The sequence below is a fragment of the Apteryx mantelli genome, chromosome 14, assembly GCF_036417845.1.
Source record: "Apteryx mantelli isolate bAptMan1 chromosome 14, bAptMan1.hap1, whole genome shotgun sequence".
NCBI lineage: Eukaryota > Metazoa > Chordata > Aves > Apterygiformes > Apterygidae > Apteryx > Apteryx mantelli.
In genome coordinates this window covers 20,968,802-20,994,825 of record NC_089991.1, presented here as the reverse complement: position 1 = coordinate 20,994,825, position 26,024 = coordinate 20,968,802, and the positions used below count along the sequence as shown (strand labels likewise).

The following is a 26,024-nucleotide window of genomic DNA, read 5'->3' as shown; positions in this document are numbered from 1 at the left end:
AGGTCTCCTCTGTTATTATTCCATATGCACCCACGATTAGCTACTGCCAAACCGTTGTCCTCAACAGGGTCTTTCTTGTGTTACGCTCTTATAAAATGTTGTAGCCTGAAAGCTTCTCTGCAGTACTCAACCCTCAGGATTTCAGTATCCTTATTCTTAAACCGAGCAAAGCAGCACACACTTTTTTGCTGGACAGTGCAAGATGCTGTAGGAATGCCACATATATATATAAGAACCCTTTTATTTCTGCTTACATCACATTTAGTAGCTGGTACAAACCCTACTACGCACAAACATCTTAATAACCCCAAACAATACTTGGTATAAATCATACCTGTCGCTATTTTATCCAAAAAGTTTCAAATTTTAGCAGAGAATTAGAGAAGTGGCATTTATACGGAAAACATCTATCAAAGTTCAAACAAATCAAAAAATCTTTATTGCTTTAGTATTTTTCAACCATCTCTTTGGTAACTTGGCAAATACACAGCCCATTTGCTGAATGCACTTGAGCCTCTGAAGCACTCTCAAACTACAGCATTTCCATGGCATCATTTTGGGTGGCAAGCGCACACTTGAGGGAAACCGCCTCTCCCGAGTCAGCCTGCCGCCGCCTCAGAAAAGAAGCATTCCCGGTTTATTGCCAAGCCCTGGGAGCTTTACAGAGCAATTTAACAGTGGACCGACACCATAACCTGCCTCCTCAAAAGCAGAGGGCCCACGTCTTTGAAGGGGCCATAGGGGGAAGGAGACATGTCAACTCCTGGGGCTCGACACAGTTTGAGCCATATCCGCAACTGCAATACGGTATAACAGTTTTAGGCAGAATGCTTTCTCATAAACTGAGTAACACCTTTTTTTCTTTAAAATAAGTTCTGCACACTTGTGGGCAAATTCCAGATGGAGCCACGAACTTCCACACACAACTCTCTCTAAAAATACTTCCCCAAAACAGGCTCCTCACAGCTCCCTAGTTTCAACTGCTGATACAACGAAGAGCATGCAGAAAGAACTAGGACATTCAATTGCCCAATAAGCTTATGCTAACTCATTTCAAAGAAATTTTTATTAAGAATCCAGGGAAACACAATACAACATGCATGATTAAACAGTTGACTCCTAGCAAAAGCACAACTTACCTTTTTTTTTTTTTTAAATTAAAAAAAGACAGTCTTTCAATTCAAAAGAATTTTTACTTCTACATTTTCCAGACCTGTTCACCTGGTATTCTTGAGTCCACACATCCTCCTGTGAAATATCTTTTTACTACTGCAGCTTTCAGATCACTTGAGATGCTCAAGTCTGTTTGCACTAAGAAAATTAGACCCTCAGTTTGTAGAGGTAATTTGTGAAAGCTAATACAGACAGAATTCAAGTGATTATATCACTTCTGTCCTCTAGCTACACACTAGCAGAATTAGAGGAGGTGAAAACAAAAATCCCCTATCATTTCTAGGTCACACCAACTACTAGTAGGTCTTTATCAACGATTCTGACAAAACAGATCATCTTGGCAAGCACTTTGCCAAACAATATTATGAATCTATTATGATAATTCTCTATTCCTTTTTATAGCTTTTAAAACTTGGCTAAAACAGACTTGACTAAAAATATTCAAACATTTTCTATATGAACAGTTTTATTTTAATAAACCCATATGAACTTAGTTTGATATTATTTTTTCTGTATATAAGAAGAGTCTGAAGTAAAATGAGTGGATCATCTTTTTTGTCTACTGACATGTAAATATATATATATATATATATATATACACACACACATTTATACATGCACATTCCGTAAGGGTAATGACAGGTTTCCACAGTACTCACTGCACTAAACTATTACTGTTTTCACAGTGTAAAAATACCTTGTCTCCTTGTGCCAGAAACTCCTGCTCTATTTTTATGCTATGCTCTGCAGAAGATTGCGCTTGCCAGGTGAAGCGTACCAACATCATCCTTTCCAAAGGACACGCAAGACTCCAGAACATTTGTAGCAATTATACATTTCTGGGAATAAGCTCAGTTATGAGCACAAGTATTTCTCAGACCAGACCCCTTATTACCTGATACAGCCAGGAAGTCATCAATGGAAGTAATGTCATCCACGGCATCAGTCAGCACCCGGACTTGCTTTTCCCATTGCTCTTTGAAGAGATCCATGTTTTCTTGGGCTAGTTTGCTTTGTGGTTTAGCAGCCAGAGCCAGTGCGGCGTTAATAACCTGCAAAACACCTCCTTACTGTTAAAACATATCTCAGACTAAACAATTATTTTCCATATGTTTATCCAATGAACCTGACAGCAAACAAAGGTGCTTTAATAATTTTGGGGGAACTTGATGCTTAAATGCAAGCATGTTTATTCTGTTATTCTCACATCCAGCTCACACCTACTTCCACATTTATTATGACTGCTTATTACACAGCAAGAACACCTTGCAAGTATTCACACGAGCTAGCTTCACCTTTCTTTAACAGCTCATATGCAAAAGGTGTAGCTTTCTGAAAGCAGCCTGTGTTAAATGTTTTAGGCAGGATGTCACCTAGTACACTGGAGGCTGCATTTCCCAAGCTACTTGCCAGAACCTGAAAAAGAAGGTCAAAAACGAATTAAGTTTCCACAGTTTGAAGAAGTGACATGGGCAATTTTGTATTTATTTTCTTTTCCTTAAAATTTTACTCCATACCTAGTCATTAATTTTCATAGTAACCTAAAATTTTTACAAATTGTGGCTCTGGAAGAGATCTGGATTAGCCAGGAAGCAGGCAAAAAAAAAAAGGGGGGGGGGGTACTCAGTGCTCCTTATTTGATGCTGCTCATGACCACTCTCCCCTCCAGCTGCCTCCGAACCCTCTGCTAGATTGCAGTTGGCTTCGCATCCTACTTTATTTTTCTAAGCAGAAGAAATATGAGAAACATTGCAGCGTCACAAAGTTTATGCCACGCCAACTAATTGGTCAGTGAAAAGACTAACGAAAGCCTCATCAGGTGTGGGAAGAAAGCAATTACAAAATCTTCTCTCATTTCAGCGCCAGCTCTAGCTCTCGCTCAGCTATGCCCTGGCAAAACGACCTGGAAGCACGCCAGGCACCAGAAACCAGCTACAATCAGGACAAAGATGACAATCTCGCCTTTTTTCAACACCTGAGAGTTAGAGCTAATTAATTCACAAGTTCAAAGTGTAATTTTTCCTCTCTACTTAGGACCGTATTAATTTCACAAAGTTGCCGAATAAAAGCATGTAAGCGGCAGATGTTCCTGGTTTTACAAAGATCTACTTTTTCCACCCGATTCATTTAAAAAATGTCACAATCCATTAAAAAAAAAAATTATAACTCACTAAACCTGGAAACGATGGTGATGTCAAACATACCGTGACGGCACTGAATGAATCAGACAGGAAAAGTAGGCTGATTCCCCCAAGGGATGTCAGAAATTAGCAGCAACTGAGAAATAGCTCCAGAAAAGTTATATTGAGGTAGGAAGACTGGCACGTCTGTGTGCTACTGGCCTACCTCTAGAGATGGAGGCTGAAATTTTTGGTCGCAGATCAGAATGAGCTTGATGGATTTTATAACACACATAAATGTGAAGAACAATCTGGCATGAGTGGCAATCTGTTCAGCAGAACCGTAGGCACGAAACATGCCTTTGAAACCCAGCAATAATCAGCATTGCCCCTGTCTTTCAAGAATAACATGCAGGTTCTCTTCTGCTTCCCCTTCCTCAAAGTGAACACTAAATTTACCCTTTCTGGGTAAAGTAGCTGCAGTAATCGGCACCTCCTTGGAGGCAGATAATTGCTCCCAGCTATGGTGCACGCTGCTGGGAACTGCTACGCGTTACGACCGTGGTTCTCAAGTCCTCAAAGCTCTGAACAAAGCCTTGCAATATGCAAGCAAACAAAGTTCGAAAATTTAAGATCAACTGGAAATAGCCATTTTAGAATGGGAAACCTGTCTTCCGATTAAGATCCCTGTTCATAAGTCTAGGCAACATCATTTGCTGTCCCAAGCCTGATTTATATAATGCATTACCCATCTATCAGTCAAAATCTGGATACTCAAGGCTTTGTGAAGACGAATCCAAATAATGAGCATCCTGGAAATGGAAAGGGTAAAACAGACAACCCTCCAGAAATCTGCTCTTAGCTTTTATCTTACTAGTAACAATAACTACTGAGATAGAGAAAATGGTGATAGCAAGGCTTAGGACACTTAATCCTCCTCTATTCTGGTATGAGACATGAAAACATACTTTAAGCACTGCAACAGGTCAGCATTAATACCAAAGAAATGTACGGCCTGCATAGGGGCATGATGCAAGTCTGGACAAGAGCAACTGTCTGGGCAATTGCCCTTTGTTAGCGGCACGTAACCAACCCCAGATGCCCACGTTAAGCAGCCCTTCTTCATACGTAATGGAAGCGGCTGGAGTTGACACTGAAAGAGGGCTTTGCAAGTTCTGAAAACGTTGAAATAGGATGTTATTGCCAAATCCAAATGCGGGAAGCACAAGCCACGCAATCAAACAGGCAGCTTACCCAAGCAGAAGCAAATGGAAGCCGTTTCGTACGCCACACCAGCAAAAAGGGGCTGGCCAGGTCAAACTTCTCTTAAAAGAAACTGTCAAGCAAAACTAGCAGGTGAGGGCTCCCTTGCAAACAGGTACGGCTCGCGTTTGGAAAGCAGCCTGCAGTGACGGAGATGAGAACAAAGTAGCGGTGGGGAAAGCGCAGGCCTCAAGTACCAGCGTGCAGCTAAAGACAGACCTGCGGTACAGGAAACCCGTACGGCTCTGCATGCCCGAGAGGGAGCTCACGACACCAGATGCAGCTCTACAGGCGGGTTTTTTTATAGCACATATTCTAGCTCCATGTGCAAAGTGGTTACAACATACAGTTCTAGCAGGGGTGATCAAACCTGTCCCTCTGCCACATATGTACAGCTTTGGATTTAAATGGGCAAGTTCATCTGGATGTGTCTCACATGTTTGGGGGAAATCGCTCAGGGATTATCAATAAAATCCTGCAAACTATCTATTCAAGTAAATATGCTCTTTCATGATGCCTGGTATCCAGTACGGAGCGACCGATTTGTTTTCTGACAGTGCTCAGAGATGACAAAAAGATGGGAACACTGGATCTTACATAGTCATGGATGTGGTGGGTGGTAGGGACTATGATTCCTTAATTATTTAAAACAAATGAGGGAGGTGTTAAGGGACTGAATAAAGTACACCATTGCCTCTCCAAAGAGCATGAAATACTGGACACCTGAATTACAAGAATTCATTTAAAATATGAATACCTCTTACAGGTAGAATATACACAGCCCAAAAAATAGGAAGAATATGGCAAGAGTACTTGAAAAGTAGCAACCTTCCATGCAAAACATTTGGCAACTTTGGAGAAATATTTTGTATTTCAGAGCTTTTCAAAATTCTGCCAGAGAACTGCGATCACAGTGACTCACTGAAGTCGCACGAAGAAAAGCATCAAACACTGACATTTGCAATTACCCTGAAGGAAACAGAGCACAACAGGAAAACACACCGTTTTTATCGGTGCTCTGTTTCACGTAGCAATTCCAGTGTTCAAATAGGACGGTGCAATGCTCAGTAACGCGGTTCCACCGAGTCGTTTGGAGCCATCCTCCCTCCGCCTCTCGGCCTCCCACAGCAGCAGCCAGGGCTCGGCAGCGCGTGCCTCCCGAGAGCTGCGACGCTCCGCGTTCAAAAGGTTTGCGACTGATGTCTCAATCTGTGCTTCAAATCCCGTTCCCGTGTCGTTCATGGGAAGAACCTGCTCTTTCTCCCACTGAAACTGATGATGCAAAACTAAAAAAAGTTCAGTCTGACTGAAGTTATATACCTATCTCGTTGCAGGACGGGACTCCGCAAGGTTCCCTGAAGAGTGCTTTCTGCCTAGAACACACGCCTGCAGCGGTTCTGCCCAGAAGCTCTCTTAAAAAGCACAGCTGTTCCACAACAGAAAACGTTTATAACCTTAAATATATTTGTGGGTAAATCAAACCCACTATACTGGGTTACCCAGCATTAATTTCTTTAGGATTAGCTTAGGATGGCTTCTAACCCCGTCTTCACGTCCACCAGTTTGAAAGGCTGACGCGAAGGTCAGAAGAAATCTCTTGCTTTGTTTTGTTGCTCTTACAAAGGACAGTTTTGAGCAATTAGTTTACATGGCCAAGGAAGAAACTTCCCTGGGAGAAGACAACTATTACTATTAACTATTTAGTTTCCTTGCAACACTTACCGCTGTACGTTAATACAGGCTCAGTGCATACAGTGCCATAGTCACATTACTCTCCATCTCAGTGGCTATAACCAGTATTTTTTTTTTTGCTTCATTTTTTTGATAGGGGTTTTCTACTCTGGACACTGTTCTTTTTGCACTTGACACTTTCTTTCTGGCTTAATTTTGCTCTGTCTCCTCAGGCATTAGCTTCAGGATGCAACTATGCCACAACAAGAAAGACTTTTCCAGTTTCAAAAGCTCTAAAGCAAACACTCACCTAGCTCCCCTCTCTTTACTACACACCTTTTCTTTACCACCAAAAAAATGGGTGTTCTTAAATAACTCTTGCTTTTTCCCCCCCTTTTTTCTTTTTTTAAATAAAGAAAAAAAAAGAAAAACAAAAAACAAACCCACACTCTAGGAAAACAAGCATTCATCCATCAACTGTCACATCAGAGGCAGAGGAAAAAGGGATATGCACAAACCAAATCCCAGCTGGGACAAGAAAATCATAGCTTTACTTTGGAGCGTTTGAAATTGGATTTTGTCAAGCAGACTGTAGGATAAAGTTTGCTACTTGCAAGCCTCCAAGAACGGTTTTATGATGAAGTATTTGAGACTGAGCAATGGCAGAAGAAGCGATCTCGCTTTTTACTTTTGGAACAACTTAAATGCTGCTGCTTTCTGTTGTACATCTACTCTCTTACTTCTTGCGCTTCCTAGCAGACAGCGCCTGACTTGGTGAGTAGCACCTTCCGTGGCTTTGCGCCAACCTGACTGCTGGAGAAAGCAGCGGAGAAGAAGTTATCAGCTGAGGAGGGGGCGACAACTTGGGGCATGAAAAAAAAAACCATCCAGTTCTGACAGATGGCCATGTTATTTCTTCAGGATAAGTAATTTAAAAGTGTAAGGCTTAATGGAAATAGTCTCTTTCTCAAATTGTCAAAACTGGCAACGGCACCACACACTTGCCCCTCATCTGCCCTATTTTATTGCTGCCTTGCAGGAAAGAGATGAGATGCAGCCCTGGCCATCCCTCCTGCCAGTCCACAACTGGTTAGAGCAGAAAATATGAGCAGAGGGAGCATGATTGCAGATCACAGGTTTGCAAATGATCAGCAAGTGATTCACAATCCTAGAACCCAAAGATCCCATATCAGCTGTGCCCAAGCGAACCCAGCTCTCCCCTTGCTCAGGTGGATTTTAACACTTGTGTTTTTTCTATTAAAGAAAATATAGCTTGCCTACTAGCACTTGGTAGGAAGCTGCTCACAATTTAGTTCTACATATTCTAGATGTCAAAGTTATCCCCAGCATCCACCCTACTCATGTCTCCTCCTCTGCTCCAAATGGGGAAAAAAGGTTCATAAGCAGAACATTTAAGTCACTTCCAGTTACATTCAACCCCAGGTTTGCATTCACATGTCTACATGTGCTAAACCCTCTACGTATTTCAATACAGCTAAAAGCACTCTGCAGACACCGATGAGCTGAAATGCCTGGAAGCAAAACATACAAAAGGTTTTTTGCACGTTTCTCCAGATATAATGGCAGTGACCAGCAAGTGTATCGAGGCCGATGCACCAAAAGGAGAAGGAAAAAAAGATTGCCTGAATTTCCAATTCTTTGTTCCAGTATCAAAAACATACTTTGACCAAATTAGAATGGTTCTTTCTTTTCCTGCAACTTGCTTGCAGAGTTACTACAGGTGTCTCTGCAGAGGATATTTACTCTTGTTAAAATGCTCTAATGATGCACAGATACACACTTTTACTGGAATAACATGATCTTTTCCAGTTTAGCTTATACTATCAAAGTGATTTACTATTTACGTATTGTGTAGGGATAATTATACTATATTTTCCCTATATACGGAAAAGCATTCTCTTTTGTACCCAAGGACTGGTATTATACTACCATTCAACACAGAAGATGAAAGAATTTTGGCACCATTTGTTTTGGTTTCCATTCGTGTCACTTTGTTTTGCATTTCACTGAACTGAAGCAATGAAGCTTCAGGGACTTGGGGGATTGTTTGTAACTTGTCCAGAAGCTGTTCTGCTGCTGCAATCCACAGATCACGTTGCGCCTGTGATGAAAACAGATAGTCCTTACGTGCTAACACACCTCTTCCTACAGAACTGAATCCCTTTCTCCTATCTTTGATTCTTCTTTCGTAGATACAGAGCACCAACATCTGCACAAGAATCTAATATTGTCTTTCTGATGACCACCCCTGTTCTCTATTGGCTCTTCTTCATAGTGAGCCGGCATGACACAGAACTGCAACCCAAGTGTTCATTTTTTTATTTAAAGATTTCTACTCAGTGCCAGAAAAACACTTCAACCACCCGCAATTAAACAGTTTGGAGATGTATCTGCTATTTAGTCATTCAGAAAAATCTTATAGTCTTTCAAAAAGAAGAAAAAAGGGGACATATTGCTTGATACAAAGTCTCTGATGCAAGGAAAATGAAGTCATCTCCACCAACAGCCACCAGCGAAGAGGCGGTAACTGGAGGCAAGAGGGTCAAGGAGGAGAGAGCCTGCAGGTCATGTCTGGGGGGGACTGGAGCTTTGTTTTAAGATGCTGAAACTTCTGGACAAAGTTTTCTTGGAACTTCGAATCTCTCCACGGGATTCCTTGTGCTTTTGTATCTTGTCTGCTGTGTCAGTAGGTGTGATCAGCATATGTAACCATCTGCCTCATCAGAAATCCATAAGCAGCAAATTGCTTTTCAAGTATTTGAAAATTGGAATGTAAGGATGTGGAACAGGAATTACTAAAACAAGATGTTCATATGAGAAGAACCCTTCTTTAAAAATGTAATTTAATCCAAGAACTATCTGAAATCCATTGAATGGGCAACATTCACTTGACTGTGCAGGTCTGGCTGACCTAAGCCAGACACATCTGTAGTAAGAAGGCAAGCACAGAGTTAACATGGAACGGACACGTGGTGACGCTTGTTGCCTCCCAAGGTTTCTACAGAGAAAGAGTAATTTCGACAGCAGAGGCTTCTAAAGGCAGAATGGAAATGTCCACTGAGAGGGAAAGGTAGTCCGCACTGACTCAAAGAGAGCCCTACCTTACAGGCGGCAGAACAGACTCCGAGCCACCCACATCAGGAAGTGTGCCAGCGTACCCTGGTCCCACAATCTGCCTCCCAGGAGATATTCTGCCTCAAGGGCAACGGGCTCCAGATTTTACTGGCAGAAGCAGACACAATTTGCTGGAAATTCTACATTTATGATCATTTTCTAAAACTCCCAGTCTGACTACAATTTGGTTAAAAGCCTATAGATGAACTTTACTGAGCCTTTAAAGAACTCAGAAGTCAACACTCAGCTGGTAAAAGCAGCTGCAAGTGACGGCGGACTGTCACATCAAAAGACTGGAGCAGTACTCTTTCCTTTCAAGAGATATACTAGGGTGTTTTTACTGTTGCTTTCTAAACACCTACAGTTTGTATGATCAGAAATATTGGTATGGTTAAATTCTCTTCTCAGACATCTGTAATTCAAAATGCTGTTACAAAACAGCTTTCACAAGCTCCTAAAGCAAATACTTCTTGGAAAGAGAATTCAGGAGCCAAAGTTACGAGAGCTGATCCAGGTTTTCAGGTTGAAATAAACCAGATTTTCCCCTAACTTCCCACTGGCAAGCTCTACGTTTAGCAATCTCAGAAGGCAAAGAAAACCTCCCCCAGAACTCTTAGTCAAATGGATGCACAAGCAACTATTTCAAATATTTCACAGAAGTACTCTTCCTCTTCCATTTCCATTATGAAAGGTATCTTAAGCGTTTTAAACAGTTAATTGCAGTGACTGAAGACTTTTGTTCCTTCACCTTGACAGGCCACAAACTTGCCCGTTTTCCCTACCATCTACCAAGACATGAAGCTGTATGAATGTTGAGAAGATGCTCCTGCTAAATTCTGGACAAAGTTCTTTCACTTCCAATATGCAGATTTTCAGCAACATGTGCCCTCAATAAGTAAGTAAATAAATAAATAAAAGGATTCAGGCAAGCTCCTAAATCAAGGTTTCATGAAGAAGGTTCACGTGTTCTTGTAGCTCTTTCAATGCACTGGTGGCCCCCTAACACTGCATTATCTGTCCCCTGTAAGCCAAGCCCAGCACATGTGACTCAGCTGGCCTACTCCAGAGCCAGGATGTGCAGTCCTTCCTAACAATTTCTCCTCAAACATCAAAGGGAAGTTCTCAATATTACATTTAGTCTTCAGCTTTGCATTAAATTTCCATTAATTGGGGATTCACAAACAATAAAGATGATGTTACTCTAATGACTTCTCTTGAGGAAGAGGTGATTTTCAGTAACGTATCCACAATAAGCAAATTTAACTGCTCTCTTCTGTACAGAGCTTTCAGATAAGCAAATTTCTGCACCTTTTTTTCTTCAAAAGAATTAAGTTGCAAACTTGAGAATGTCTGAGCCCACAGCTGACACTGGCAACGAGTGATTTTTTGTCCATACTGACAAAACTTTTCAAGTTTAGCCAAACCAAATAGTTCCAAGTGTTCCACATTTCTTACTCCCACAACCAGTTCAAAAAGGCTAGTTATGGCAAGGGACCGAATAATTGCTCTATTTCAGATACAGCCTTTATAATTAACTCTGTAGATTGATTTCTGCAGAAATCGTTCTTAACCAGGAGCTCCCTCCTCCCAAAATGGCCTCTACATAGCTAAGCTTTTTAAGAGGTTATCTGGAGACTTACTCTAGTGCATTATACATCAGTTTGATCCTTCCAATAACAGCACTGCCTTGAATTAAATTTCATACATCGTATTTCAGTGTGACATTGATACATTCACTTTAGTTTCAAAGACTGTTGTAATTACTGATTGATTTGACTTATTCTGAGCCCACTATCTTCCTGGGGGAAAAAAACCCAAACTATCTAAGCAATAAAACTTAAATGCAGATAATGTTGGAGTAAATTTGTATTTTATGCCTAATTCAAAGGTTTGTTCAGCCCAGCCACCTAAAAGGATCCAAGAATAAGCAGTGCATCTGATCAGGAATACACTGTGAAATTATCAGATAATTGCCTTAAAAAATATACTGTGCTATTCTTTACATCTACAGGCATTTAGAGATTCTCCAGAACAGTCAACATTTGGGGCTGTTCAGTAACGCTGTATATGAGGATAACAGCGTGCTGCACTGCTTAGACTGGCATAAGACAAACTTACGTATTGTTAGGAGAAAACACAGATGCCATTTGTAAAACAGTTTAAACAAGTGCCCCTAATTATCTCTCAGGATTCACAACATATATAAATACTCAGAGCATTAAAGAATCAGCCGAAGAGCATGTAATGTAATATAAAAGCACTCTTTCAAGTGCTCTGAACATCTATAGTGTCATTTACTAATCTCTTGGTGACTAGCCTAAAAATCAAGGCAAACTGCGTGTCAGGGTATCAGACCTGTAGGCTTGGCAGTTCAGGTAAGCAACTTAGGTAAGGCTAAAATCCGTCAATTATAGCCCTTGTCAACTCATAGATAACATCAAATCAGGACTTCAAACGCATGTAAAATACATTATCCATAATCCTTGAAAAAAGGTTATAACATCTTTGCTTCAGTACTTTGAGAGGGAGTTACTCATTGATTAAAGTTTATTAGTTATTTCATGTTCACCTGACTATCATGAATTTTACTCTATAAACATGTAGGCTTATTTAAATAGGAATCTGTTGCAAAAGCAAAGAAAGAAAATAATAGTTTGAAATAAATGTTCTTTCAGGAAAGGGGTGGGAAAAAGCCCTTCGGGCTTTGACGACTACCAGAAACGTTCACATTCAAAGAAAGCTTAACCATCTTAAAACGGTAATTTCAGAAGTGTGAGCATTTGTTTGGGGGAACACACATCAGACATTCATACTCTTGGGGATAAGTACAAAATTATGATGCACAGGCTCCAGGCTCTGATCCAAGAGGGGGAACTGCAGAAGTTCCCCCCAGGATGAGAAAAGCTCCCACAGTGGAGACAGCAGAATAAGAAACTGGTAAAGAGATGAAGGCAAACAGCTTTGCAACTATGACGTACATTACAGCAGGCTCCACTAGAACAGCAGTTAGTGCACTCTTGAAAGAAGAGCAATGTATGTTTTAGATCTGAACATCCTGTTGCTTTAAAAGTGTTATCCCAAGGATTAATAATGCACTGCAGTCTTCAGTGGCACATTCAAATATCTTAGTTGTGGACATTTATAAGATCAGGACTGCAACAACAAAAGAGGACAGTCTAGTGCTTATACGAACCTAATTTTCTTGACTGCATTAAAAAGTTATTAATTAAATGGTGTCTTAGTCAGATTCAAACTCCACATCAAAGCCAGTTTTATCTGATTCTAGTCCGTCAAGGAGATTTTTTTTTTTTTAACATATTTATATTATACTCAGGCAAAAAACAATTCTATAATTCATCTTATAACATATCCAAGAGCAGCAGTAGTGTCTTCACAACACATCTTCCTGCAACATGAACATGCAGTAAACCAGTGAAGCTTCACTGGTTCACTGTCTAGCAGGTTACTGAGAGAATGCCAAGTGAGATTAGAGGCATTATGTAAAAAGAGCCTGAAGAGCCATCCATATCACTAATTACTTTCTGCCACGTGTTCTTTTTTAAGTTTTGATGCCTACACCATTTTCAGCACTGAATTTCACTCTCTATGTATTTCTATTAAAGTCCGGTTTTGCGGATAATGCTGTAAAAGGATGCTAAAAGGACCAGCCAGAGATGTACCCTCTAATATCCCTACTACAACAGTTCTGGCCGCTGGGGGACTGCTAGGGAAATGGACCACAGAAAGAGGCCAGGCTCTCCAGCTCTCTTTCAAGAGCATCTCCAGCATTGCTGGAGACAGAGCACTGCGCTAAGTCGGACCACTTGCCCAACCTCCTAAGGCACGTCTTATGTTCTTACACCCTTCATTACCTGGGGACAGAGGGCTTCAAGCTGGCTGGCTGACATGCGAACCAGTTTCACACCTTCTTCATTATTTGAGATGGAGCAGGCCAAGTTGGCAACCTGTATCAGAGGTGGGAGAAAAACAAAACAGAACTGTTAGAATTGATTTCTATTTCCTGCTATAAGAAGCTTTTTACCCTCCACACACAATGACCAGTAGCCCTTCAAGAAATGCAAGCTCTCCACATTTTTTAATGATATTTGATCCGTCTCTAGCTGGCCCTCCATAAAATAAGAGTCATTCAAACAGGACAAACAGGTCTTCTTACCATTGATTCAGTTAAGTTCTCTCCAGTAGAAAGTACAAGATCATCATTAGCAACAGTTCAAGTAACAGTTAAAATGTTCATTCCAACTCAAGGGTGAGAAAGCAGCAATCACACAATTAAAAATAACAGCCTAACTCCCGAGCATCTGAGGATTAATTCTTCTAATGCTTGTAATAGTATGCACTCTCACTTTTTCTTAAAGCATTTCTTTATCATTCTTCATGCGAACGCTGAAGAACTTGGCAAATATGCTTAGTGAGCAATTCACGTGTACAAGTGGTGCAAAGGCATACCAAAGCTCAAGCTGTATTCTTGATGCGCACAGAGTGTACCTTAGCTACTGGATACAGATACTTGAATGCACTGGCTTAAACTACTTGATGTACTTCTTATTTAGTCAACGACTGCAGCATCAAACAGGTATTCCTCCAGCCCTCCATTGGTGCCATGATTCTGAATAAAAACATTTACTGTCGTCGGTGGTCTTGAAGTTTCGTCCACAATTCCCCAAAATCTGAACAGCATCTCAAGACGCTAAAACTTTACTCCGAAACCTTGACCTGCTGCACAGCAGCATCCTTAAGTAGGTCATCTTGAAACAGAAGACCTTTTATTAACAACTGCCTTTTAAGAGTACACAGGAAGGGGACAGCACAGAATTTTTCAGTAATTGAAGATAATCCTCATATTGGAGCTACTCTCAGGGGAAGGAAGTCTAAAGCAAGCTACATTTCTTAGTTGACAGGTGAATGACAAGCATGTTATTCTGAGCCACCTGAACACAGAAAGCTGTAAAAATAGTACCAAGTGCACTAAGATGAACACTGAGTACTGTCCTTTCAGAGACAGAGCAACCTCCAAAAAAAAAAAAAAAAAAAAATCCAGTAAATGTGCACCATAAACCAGCATATAACACCATACAACACCAGTGAACCAGATTTCTCCATATACTTTCCTCTAAAAGCTGGAAAAATGCTATTCTCTAATTAAAAACTATCCCATGCACTTGTACACAAATCATTTTGAAAGAGTACCTGCAGCTAGATACTATGCTTTTTTCCCCCTCCCCAAGGCATTCCCTTACAACAGAGCTTACCACACGCAGAATACACTACTGCCCCAGAAACCATCAATCACGTGCCATTATACGCAAACGAAGTGCCTCCTCAATTCCGTTATTAATTTTAGGACCAAAGCAAGCTCCCACTGCAAAGCATGCAGTATCTTCCTCCCCTCAGTTCCAAATCAAGTTATAAAGGATATAAAGCTGTGAGCTCTCGAGAAGAGAAGGATGTTTCAAACATTGACTTACTAAGTAAACAGATGCAATGGCATATATTTGGATGAAAATAAACTGAAGTCAAGAGAAAGCCTGTGCAACATCAATATACCACAGATAAAACTGTGCCAGCTTCCAGAAGTATCCGTGTCTTACTCCTCAACTTCTTCTCCCCGCTAGTCTTCACAGGAAAGTGCTACATATTAATAGCTAAGACTGAAGTTACGTTAAGTCTTCAGTTGATTGCAAAGTTGCAAAGTTTAAACCCAGCTCAGCAGAGGCTGATTTCTCTTTGTGCTCCATTACCACATTCACCACGACCGTCTCAGACATGGTTCTCTTCTGCAAGGCACTTCCATGGGGGCGCTGGCTAAACCTAGAACGGCTTACTCTTGATCACGCCTTATCAGAAAGGGATTTTATTTTAAACGTGGGGTTTTCCTCCCCACAGATTTGCCGTACCTTAAATCCCTAGTTTACAGTCAACTGTGGTGTATTATACTTTTGTTTAGAGGCTCAAAAGCGAAAAGACAGCAAGATGCCATGATTTACAAGTCAAATAAAGATTTTGTTGTCGTTTTAAGCAAAAGCTATACTTTTGAGAAATATCAGTTTGCCAGTATTTTTACGGCCCATATTTTCATGTGGTTTCTGCATCCATGGCAGCAGCTACAGTTTCTAGAAGTGAGAAGAACACAAAGCTCTATTGAGCACAAGCCGAATAAAAACTTGTTGAAGCACTACAAAATCAGTCTCTCCAGTATCTGGAAATGTTGCATAGTTTCTCAAGCCAAATCCGATGAATCAAGAGCATACAATAACAGCACAGTCTGAATAGAGAGAATGAAGAAGTTCATAATTGAGTGTCCTCTCCACGGTATTATAAAATTGGGGGGTTTTTTGCACAGTCATTTTTGTACAGTCATTTTTCTTTTGAATACCTCGCTGATGGCAATTCTTCTTTAGGAATTACCCAACTGGGACTGCCAACCTTTATGAAAGGAGTGCGAGTGCTTCCGCGCCTGAGCTTCCTTGGCAGTTTAACACAACCCAATTGCTGGCTGCGCCATCGCATCCTACCTCTGGTTCTCCAAAACTCAACACTTCATTTCGGCACGCTAGTCCAGAAGAAAGCTATTTGCTTTGGCAGATTAGTTTCTTCCTGCCAGATTAGCACACAAACTTCCCAGCAATTTGCTGAACAGCAGACCAGAGCAGAAACGTGGCAGCAGCGGGGATTACTTCAGCAAGCTATGGGACACAGCCTGAATTCACAGCAATGAAGCTTTTACTGCACCCATCTGCAGGCTGTTTCAACCTGTTGACAGTAACTCACACTCCTCTTAAAACTCAAAATTTAATAAATTGTATGTCAACTTATTAATCAAGTAGTAAATCACATTACAATTAGGTATTTTAAATTGTCACTAATTAGCGGGTGCTCCATAGCATGAATTCTAAAATTGCATTTAACAGCTGAGGTGGATGGCTGTATGATGAAGAAACTGAATTTTCAAAGTATCAGAAAATGCAGTTCATCAACAGCTCCTGCATCATGTCTGACAAATCACTTGAAGCTCCTATCTATGAGAAAAGGATAAAATACTCCTGTCCAGTTATTTGGCATGTACACATAATATGTGGCATTTTGTAGCCATGATGAAGACTAAATGTGACCAAATTTGTTTTAAAACAGGCACCTGGAAATCATATCCCTTTCTGAAACTTCCGTATAAAAAGGCGACACCTCAAGTAAACAGAAGTTGCATGCAAATCAAATGTAAATGAAATAGTTTCTCCATCTTTCCAACGAAGTAGCTGACTGACATAGCAAGAGGTCAGATTTAATTTAGAAAGAACACTTGCGTTTGAGAGCAAAGGAGCTATTCAATTCCCGCTCCATTTGCTCATTCTTGCCATTCAGTATCATCAAGCCCCCTTACGCAAGCACTACTGGCACAGACACCAAAGGAGACAAAAAACCCTGCAAACAATGCAATCAGCCATAATGACCAATTTCTTGAAAAAAAAAAAAAAAAGACAAATACACAGAGAGACGAAGACAGAGAAACGAGACTGACTCAGTTTACAAATAGCTCTCGTAGAACACACAGGCCCAATATTAAAAGCATCTTTTTGATGCAATATCAAGGCTCTTGCATTTTATAGAGTATACACCCATCTCCCAGACACTGCTTCATATATCCGAAAAGGCAGGATCGGCCCAAGGCTGCTGCCAGTGTTTGGATGAATGAGCTTAAATTTACCCCCCAGTGACAAATCCACCAAGCCTCAGTGAGAAAGGCAGAGATGCAGCCATTTCAACATGGATCCTTGCCATATACTCAACTAACAAACTGGTGCCAAGTAAAACTCAAAGCTTGAAGAACTTAGGAGGGAAGTGGGTTTTACACACACAAATCAGTTTTGGAAAATCATGTTTGATTTGTATTAACAGTGACAGAGTGTTGCAAGATGAGATGATGATGCCTTTAGAGGAGGCATCACTTCACTGCTTCTCTCTAAAGTAGGCACCATCTCAGTGAGAAGAGTCAACTGGGTATAAGGTATTAACAAGAAGGTACGATTCCAATACAAAAGAAATTGGGGAAGGTTTTTGTATCATCTGCCATTGAGAGAGACTTCATCTCAAATTCTAGTTATTTTGCTTCTTCTGAATTTACTGATTTATTAGGGAAAAGTCACGATATTTCTAAAGAAATGTTTCCCTCAATTAGCAACAATTTGTCAACCTACACTTTTATTGTTTGCTGTTCTAAACAACCAGGCTCTTTGACATTAGGCAATTTTAACCTTTTTAACCTGATCTCCCCCCCACACACACACTTGAAATTTGTTCAGATAATGAATAAAGAGCAGTGTTTTCCATCGATTCCAAAACTGCAGCAGCCTCAACTACATGAGTTGGGATCATCATTACATTCATTAGATTACACCTTTGAAAATAATCAAGAAGTACTGCTACAGGTCTGTACTTGTTAAACTTTCTCTTTGCACTGAACATCTTAGCTTTGGTAAAGGACTTATTTTATATGGAAGTATCTACTAAAAGATTGACAAATTGCTTTTTCAATAAAAGACCAACCATGTCACTCAATAAAAGACCAACCACAAGAAAAAACGAACTAGAGTCTCCAAAACACAAAATCTTCCTTTCCAAGGGTTTCAAAGGCTGACACTGTAGGCTGTATTAGAATTTTTGCATTGTATACCTGCACTGACTTCAAAGAATCACCACCAACTTTTTCCACCTTGTTTACAGGTCACTTTTAGAAGAGCTTCTTCAAGAAGTCAAATGTGTAAAGCCCTCTTTTAGATGGGTGCTGGACATGACCATCCAGCAATTGCATAATCCAAAAAAGCAGGTTCTGTAATTCTTTATTAATGCATGATTTATTTAACAACGTCTGAGCCTGTCTCCGCCACACAACATTGTTATAAATAAGGATTATATGTTACTATGCAGGAGACAAACATATATTAATTGAATTTTAAGAGTCTGACTACACCTATTTAAAACTGCAGATGTAAAATCAGCATTCCGAAAGTACACGAGTTTTTAGATGGTTTTCCTACTGAAAAACTTAACAATTCAGTTTAACGTTACCCAGAATCCTCTCAATTAATGCTCACAAATCTTTACGCAAAAATAACAGGGAAACACAGTTTCACTATATATAGACAATTTGGGAATTTCAACAGCATGGAAACAAAGATTTTCAAAGGTGTTAGTTTCTGGCATTTTAATTTCCAGTGAAATTTCAAAATGTTATCTTCTTGCTCCATTTTTGTTATTTTATACTACAATTACTCTGGGAATGAAAATTCTCACTTTTGAGCATGGAAAAATTGCCCATTTTAAATGTAAAAAAAAAAGGAATGGACAAACAACCACTCAACATTTTCCCTTTAATGACCTGCTGAAGAAATTGTATCTGATATCCTCACAAAATTCAAGTTCTCCCAGCACATCTAGTTTCTTCCTGCCCTGCATTAAGAAAGAGGTCCAGATTCACTTCCTGATGGTCAAAGCCTGTGAAGGTTCATTTGCTGGCAGGAATGAATGTCCCAGCCAAAGTAAGTGGCAACTGAGGACTCTCTGAAGAGATGCGTCAACTATGTAATTTCCATCCCTCTTGAAAGAAAGGCTTTTATTATTCAGTAAGTCCACATATTTATTAATTCACTCATTGACTATAATATTCAAGAAACATGTGAGCATTGTAAAGTCCAGTCCTAACAGGCATCACACGGGGGGGGGGCGGGGGGGGGGGGAACCTGCATCATATCTACAAGTTCTATAAAATCACCAGTTTTGGAGCAGCATGGGCCTTTCTGAACTACACAAAACAGTTTCACCACTTTAATGTGCGGAGGGATGGCAGAGAGGACTTTTGGTTCAAGTCCATAGAGCCTTTGGAGCAAGTTATTGGGTGTCATCCTGTGATTCTAATGACTTCAGGAGCTGCAAGTGGCTGCAGCTCCGCAGAAGGTACATTTCAAAAGCTCGTTGTGGGCAACAATCACAATATATTAAAATAGTAAAAATCTTAAAATCAAATGAGCCACACATATAGAAAAACTCTAGACATAAAGACTGAGGGGAACTACAGACTAAAATTGAAATAACCACTGTTTGTAGAACTCTGCAAACTTATGATTATTCTTATGCCGAAGACGAGAACAATTTTAATTTCAAGCTTCATTATAAAATCACAGAGGGGAAATTTTCAGCCAGATGGAAAAAAACTGGCATGCAAAATATTTTCAGACTTCAAAAGATGAGAGAGAATGAGAAACAGGGAGTTCAGGTGTTTTTTATTTCAACCGACTGACAACTGAAAGAACAAACAGGCATCACAGACTTAAGACACTGGGTATTTTCTGCTTCCTTACAATATTCGAGCAACAGCTTAATATTTTCAGAGGTAACATTCTTTTTGGATGATCAAATCTCAAAACTTATAGCTGGCATATTGGGTCTGTATGCATAGAAGTCTAGTTAAGGAAGAAAGCTTTGAATCTGACTCTCAATATAAGCAAGCTGTCTACAAATACCTCTCCAGCTACTGTGTGCTAGTCTAGGTATAGCTGTCCTGCAAAAGCTCTGCTCAACGCTGCTGAGTTCTTCCCATGCTTGGAGAGGACTTCTTTCTCTGACAGAGTGTAAACCTCGAGTGTTGTCAGAGCTTCTTAGAGAAAGGCAACTTTCCAAGTAGCTGGGCAAAACCAGAGTTTGCACATCATGACAAATTGAACCGGGTCCCATTTGCTGAGAAGCCAGTGCAGAAGGCAGAGTGCTTCTAGCTCTTTGCCAACAGCAAGGCATTTGTCTCAAAAAAGGGGGAGGGCGCTGTCTGAAGGGGACTAGTATATCAGTAGCATAAAATATATCCACAGCAGGAGAGTACTACCCATACAGGTATACCTTTATTTCTGGATTGGTAGATTATCCTTTTTATCGACTTGACCTGGAGGACATAGCTAGCAAAGGAGCACCAGCGCATCATGTGGGCAATGTGCCCCTCACGGATGCAGCCGTAACAGCAGATGTCTGTTTGGCATAATAATTATTCTTTCCTCACACAAAGAAGCTAAATTGATAAAATGTTGTTATAACTTTAAAACACACAAGTCTTCCTTAGCTACCATGACAGAAATCACACCTGTGGTACATAGTTTAGATATGACACTAGCCAAAAACTTCCAAAGCGAATCCTCATGTTAGATGCTTCTTAACACCACAAACATTCTTCTTTAAAATAAAAGTGTTCCTAACGGTGATATTTGGATGGTGCCTGAAAAAAAAAACTGTATCAAAAAAGCCTCTACACTTATCAGACAAAATGGAAATCAGAATTCTCTCCTATCTCATTTTGCCTTTCACTCAGATCATGTTGCAGTATGATCTTCCCAAAGGCTTCCAACTTGGTGCCTACCATTAGCTGTTTAAAACAGTTTCTGGTGGTTCAGACAACTGTTCATGGCAAGTTTAATGGGAATTATAAGTACATTAGGCTCTTGAAGAAGGCAACAAAGTAGTAAAAGGAATGAGCACTACACAGGCAACTCCTTCATGACATTACATGACTAATATTCCAATATTGCTAATGAATAAGATGATGATGCACCAATGCCATTACTTATATTATTTAAACATTTATGACGCATCTATAAATGCTGTATCCAAAAAGCTACTAAAAATGCTGTTAAAATTAAAAGATTCAAATGTCTGAAAGAGGAAGTAGTTCAGGCTTTTTACCAGCCTCTAAAAACATCACATCAACAGCACCAATATTCAACTGTACTTACATTTCTGACATCTTTTATAGATTTTTCCTTCCCTACCAAATGCTTCCATCTGTTTTCCAAAGGAAAAAGGAACAGAAGAAATAACTGGGATGAGAAAAGGACATTAATATATTTGCCAAACCATAGCCTCCAACTCCTACCAGTCTAGCACTACAGCCTCCAACTTCTACAGCCTCGGCATCTCCCTTGGCCCAAGCGCCACGTTCTCAAGTCATGCAAAACAGTAACATAACAAATGCTCCTATAGAAAAGACAGGGCAGAAATGCCTCTTCTTCATTCGACTGCAGCAGCAAACCTGGATGATTTTCAAATAATGTCCCCAAACACCCCAATCACTATCCATACGTCAAGGTTCGACTTCATCTTTGACCACTTCATTTCTCCATTAGTTTCCGTGTCAGATTACTAATCACCTTGGTCCCTCCATGCATATTATTTCTTTCCAGTTTTCATAGTAAATATCCTAAGGTTTGTGTTCCTACTCCTCCTTCTCTCTGATTTTTAATCTATACCACCATTTTATAGACCCTATCATACATAATTTAGTAGAGTATTAGAATATCGGCCTCAAAAAACTTACAAGAACAAAAGTTATCCTATTAAAAGGTCACTTGCTTTTATTTATGATGTATTAAATAAGTATATCCAGTTTTGTTGGAAAATGGATGAACAGTTATTTGCTGAGGCTTTCCTACTTTACTGATTATGAATGTGTGTAGGGAGGGCACATTCTACGAGCAGAACTTAATTTATTTATGACTTAGTTGACTAATAAAATGAACTTGCAAGGAAAGTGCATCACTTCTGGAAAAGTGTCAGATTTTAGAGGGCATATTAGAATTATACTGGTCATTTGCTGAAGACATTTGTTTTAAATTGCTGCCTGGGTTATCCATAGACAAATTACAAAAAACGTGCCTGTTCTTTGGAAGAGATACTTTGCTATGCATCTTAAAATGGGAAATTATTCTTGAGTTGGACCAACTCTGCCTCTCCTCTCCAGACCATAGCGTCCAAGGACATTTCCATTGTAATACATACTTATTGTCAAAATAAAAGCAAGTAAAAGACAAACTTTGGTTTGCAGGGGGGCTGGGGTTCTTCTAAATTAGATTACTGAACTGGAAAAACGGGTGCTGAGATACCATGGTAATGATTGATAATGACTCTAGCCTGGTAAATGCCAAGTTTAGAGAGACTGACGTACCCAAAGATTCAGAAGAGCGTTCCAAGTCAATATTTGATTCTGATGTCAAGCGCTATGCTTTCTCTGGGTGCTTTTCACCCAAGATGCATGCCTGTCTTTCTGCATTGATACATACCTTAGTTCACATTTTAAGTCCCTCCACAGTACCTTTGATATTAAAGATGAAGAAAGAATAGCTAAGGAATGAGCAAAACCAGTCCACTCACACCTTCAAAAATGCTAATTTTATGAAGTTTATACAAAACTTTGTCCATCAGTTGAATAACAGATAGGCAGGAAGATCTTGGGAGACCAAATTATTTCTGGACACTTTCAACCCATCCTTCATTTTTCATAACTATATAAGAGACAGAAAAAGTGCATACCTTTTATAAGACAGATAATTGTCTATGCCCAAGTAAGCTATATCTCAAAAAACATAGGACTGGCAAGCCTCAGTTATTCAAAATCTTTGTTTTGTTTGAAGCCATTCTCTAGGTGCCCAAAAGCTAGTTATCATTTTAAACATCAAACTATGTTTTATCCATTTCAGATGTTTTAAAAGCTTTTCACATGTTAAAAAAATACAGCAGTTTGGCTCACTGAAGAACATATAGTCTGCAAGTATGGGCAAATCATGATGAACTGTAATGAAAGTGTCTAAGTATGCAAAGCTTTTAGCTTCTGGAGAGTGATATTTTTAGATTAAAGTCTGAAGAATTATTCTAGAATACAGGGCTAGACAGTCAGGGTAACAGAAGGGGAAAAATCTCAGTGAGAGGCTACAAATAACGTATGGAGCTGTGAGTGCCCAAATGTGATTCTTTCCAAGCAAGCAAATTTGCAGTCTACATCTGTTTGAAGGTTTTCACTGAAGATGGGAAAAATCATCTCTCTATACCCAAGATACAACCTAGTGCATAAAAAAGGCAGAGAGTAGTCCTTTCAGATAAATTAAAGCAACTGTAAAAACTGATGCTCATGAAACATCGAGAGCTTTCAGCTTTCTGGTTTCTCTGAGACACTTAAAAATAAAAATTTGAGAAACAATTAACACTGAACTCATTCCTGTAAGACAAGGTTATTTACTTTAAGTTACAAATTCCCTCTTTCCAAAAAGTTCTTCAGCAAGCAAACAGCTATTGCAAGCTTTTACCTGGACTCTCATCTGCCTTTACCCATGTAATTTTTTTCCTTCAAGGTCTGAGAAACCTAATTAAAACTACATAGTACAATGCGATGACAAGTCAACAACCTAATTTCTAATTTTGCTGAAGCATTCAATAGTGTAGCTACAAGTTTCTGCTCGACATTTATGGCCTTTTTACTTTCTAGAGAACAACTACAAGCACCATTATCGTGGCTATAGCAAGGTGCATGAAGACAGCTTGTGCGTAAGACCAGGACAAATGAGAAGTCGGTAAGGTGCTGAGCAAGATCATTGCAAATAAACACAAAGTTTCAGGACAGTTTAGTTTCTGAGGAGAGACCTTACATCTAAAGATACCATGTCTTTCCTCAAAAGAAGACAAAGTTACAGGTTTGAAAACCAGGGCTACTTTATCCAGCATATAACAGCATCATAAAAAAATGCTGGGACACGAGTATGTAATTTACAGTTGTAGTTAGCAACACTTTCATAGTTCATGAGTAAATTTAACTTTCTCCTGCACTGGTTCCCAAAATGCTGTGTCTTTTGTTATCCTCATGTACTGCATTTAAATCAGCTTCTCTATTCCTGAATTAAGCTCCTTTAACAAGACCCAGGAAGAGTACTAGCTAGTTAATGGACTGTTAGCACACAGCAATTTTGAAAGCTGTTTTTGAAATGTATTATTCAACATAGAGGAATCAAGACATTTTACTATTTACTGTTTTTCAGTTTTCAAAAAGTAGGATAAGGGAGCTAAGTATTTTACTGAGAGGGAAACAAATTAAATGGAAGCCCTTTGGGACACTGATTCTCTGTGGCTTATCTAGGAGATATGGACCCACCAGGCAAATCTGATTTTTGTGGCCATTACATCTTTCGGTCAAATCCGATCGTCTAGGTTTTAGGCACTACAGAAGTAGACAGCATTCTGCAACCAAGAAGGGAACATTTAAAATAAAAATACTCAAATCATGGGCTTGCCTGTGCAGCTTATTAATGCTATGAGGGCCCATAAACACTCTGTTCAGGCCAGGAGCAACAAGTCTTCACGCTAACCCAAGCACAGAAGCGTCGAGCCCTGGCCTGGCACTTCCACCGCTCCTGTCTAGTGAACACTTGCAATAGCTCAGTGTCAAAGAATATATTGCAGTCCCCTCTAGTGGCTGGTTTACAAGGAAAGCAGCACTTACTCCTTCAGGTCAAAGGACAACGGTCTATATTAAATCCAAGGTGTAAAGCTATTTACTAATTCAGATGGGGATCCTCCGAGTTACCTACTGCAGAGTGCGTCCCCTCCATGCATTTCCTGCCTTTCCTTAGCACGCGGGAAGGGACAGGTGCTGTTCTACATTTAAAACAGAGCGGTTTGTCCATCACAGCGTGATGCACAACACAACTCTATTCTGCACCGCAGCTGGTCTGTCACATTTGATGTCTTGACTCACTCAGCGTATTTCTGAGGGTAGTTATGATAAACTACCAGGCACACTTCTGCTGCACTGAAAACAGGTGGAAGCAATCACTCCTAATCTCCCTAAGTGTAACATCATCTGCTCTGCTCTTACATAGTCTTCATTGCTTCTCCAGATACCCGCGGCTGAGTTTTCCAGCCAAGAGCGGAATCGCACGGGAACTCACAAAAATCATTCGCCATTCTGACGGAGGCATACAGAAACGTTAGAAACGCAACCCAGCCCTCACCTGTCTTCCTTTACAGTGAATTTGACATCACGTACGACTCTGCAGTGGCTCTCCACCCCTAGAGACAAGGGCTCTGCAGGCGTTGCATAAAGCTCTCTACTCCCCTTCTGTGCAGAGAGAGAAGCTAGGCATATGCATCAATCCATCTGCATTCATGGAAGAGGTTTATAAGCTATCTCGATCACGCTAGTCTATAGCTAGAGTTACATCTTAGACAGCAAAAGCAATAAGCAAACCTCCAAAAGGTTGTTGCAGCAGCATATCATTTTAGCAGAACCCTTTGATGCCAGTCGGAAATGTTGTTTAACACGTACTTTCACGGGAATATTCTTTCGTGAAAGACAGAATGTTTGGCAGCAGAAAGGTTCTGGAAAATTAATTTGCAGCTTGGTATTTTACACACAAGGTGAGGTCAGTCAAAACTCTTCTTACATGCCGATGACAGCTATCCACTGCTCTTCAGAAGGCAGGCGTACTGTGAGCAGAACCAGGAATGACGGCTCACCTACTGAGGGTGGCAGGGAAGCCAGCTGATAGAATATGCAGCAGTGCAATGAGTCCTTTGCAACTATGCTGATAAAAGCCTTGCGTGGACACCGCGTTGCACTAAAGAGCCTCAACTGTAACTACAGTCAGGAAAAAAACCTCTTACTGATGTTTGATAAGTCTTATTCTTGAAGCCATTTAAATCTGTCAAGTTGTGTGAAAGTATTCAAGATGAGCCTAACAGATGCACAGACTCAATTACAGTACAACAGCAGTAAAACTAGGAGAGCAAAAAAAATTTTAACTGGTATCTGACTCTTTACAGATGGCTACCGAGGTTAAAGTCAGC

At 40.1% G+C, this 26,024-nt stretch overlaps 1 protein-coding gene across 1 annotated transcript in view; it reads right to left on the bottom strand.

Annotated features, from left to right (window-relative positions):
• CTNNA1 (catenin alpha 1) overlaps nt 1-26,024 on the bottom strand; it is a 119,979-nt gene that overhangs the window by 21,592 nt on the left and 72,363 nt on the right. The window contains exons 10-11 of the mRNA XM_067305168.1: nt 13,235-13,327; nt 2,069-2,225 (exon numbers count right to left, since the gene is read on the bottom strand). Of these exons, the coding sequence (XP_067161269.1) occupies nt 2,069-2,225; nt 13,235-13,327 (250 nt within the window). The remainder of the gene's footprint in view (nt 1-2,068; nt 2,226-13,234; nt 13,328-26,024) is intronic.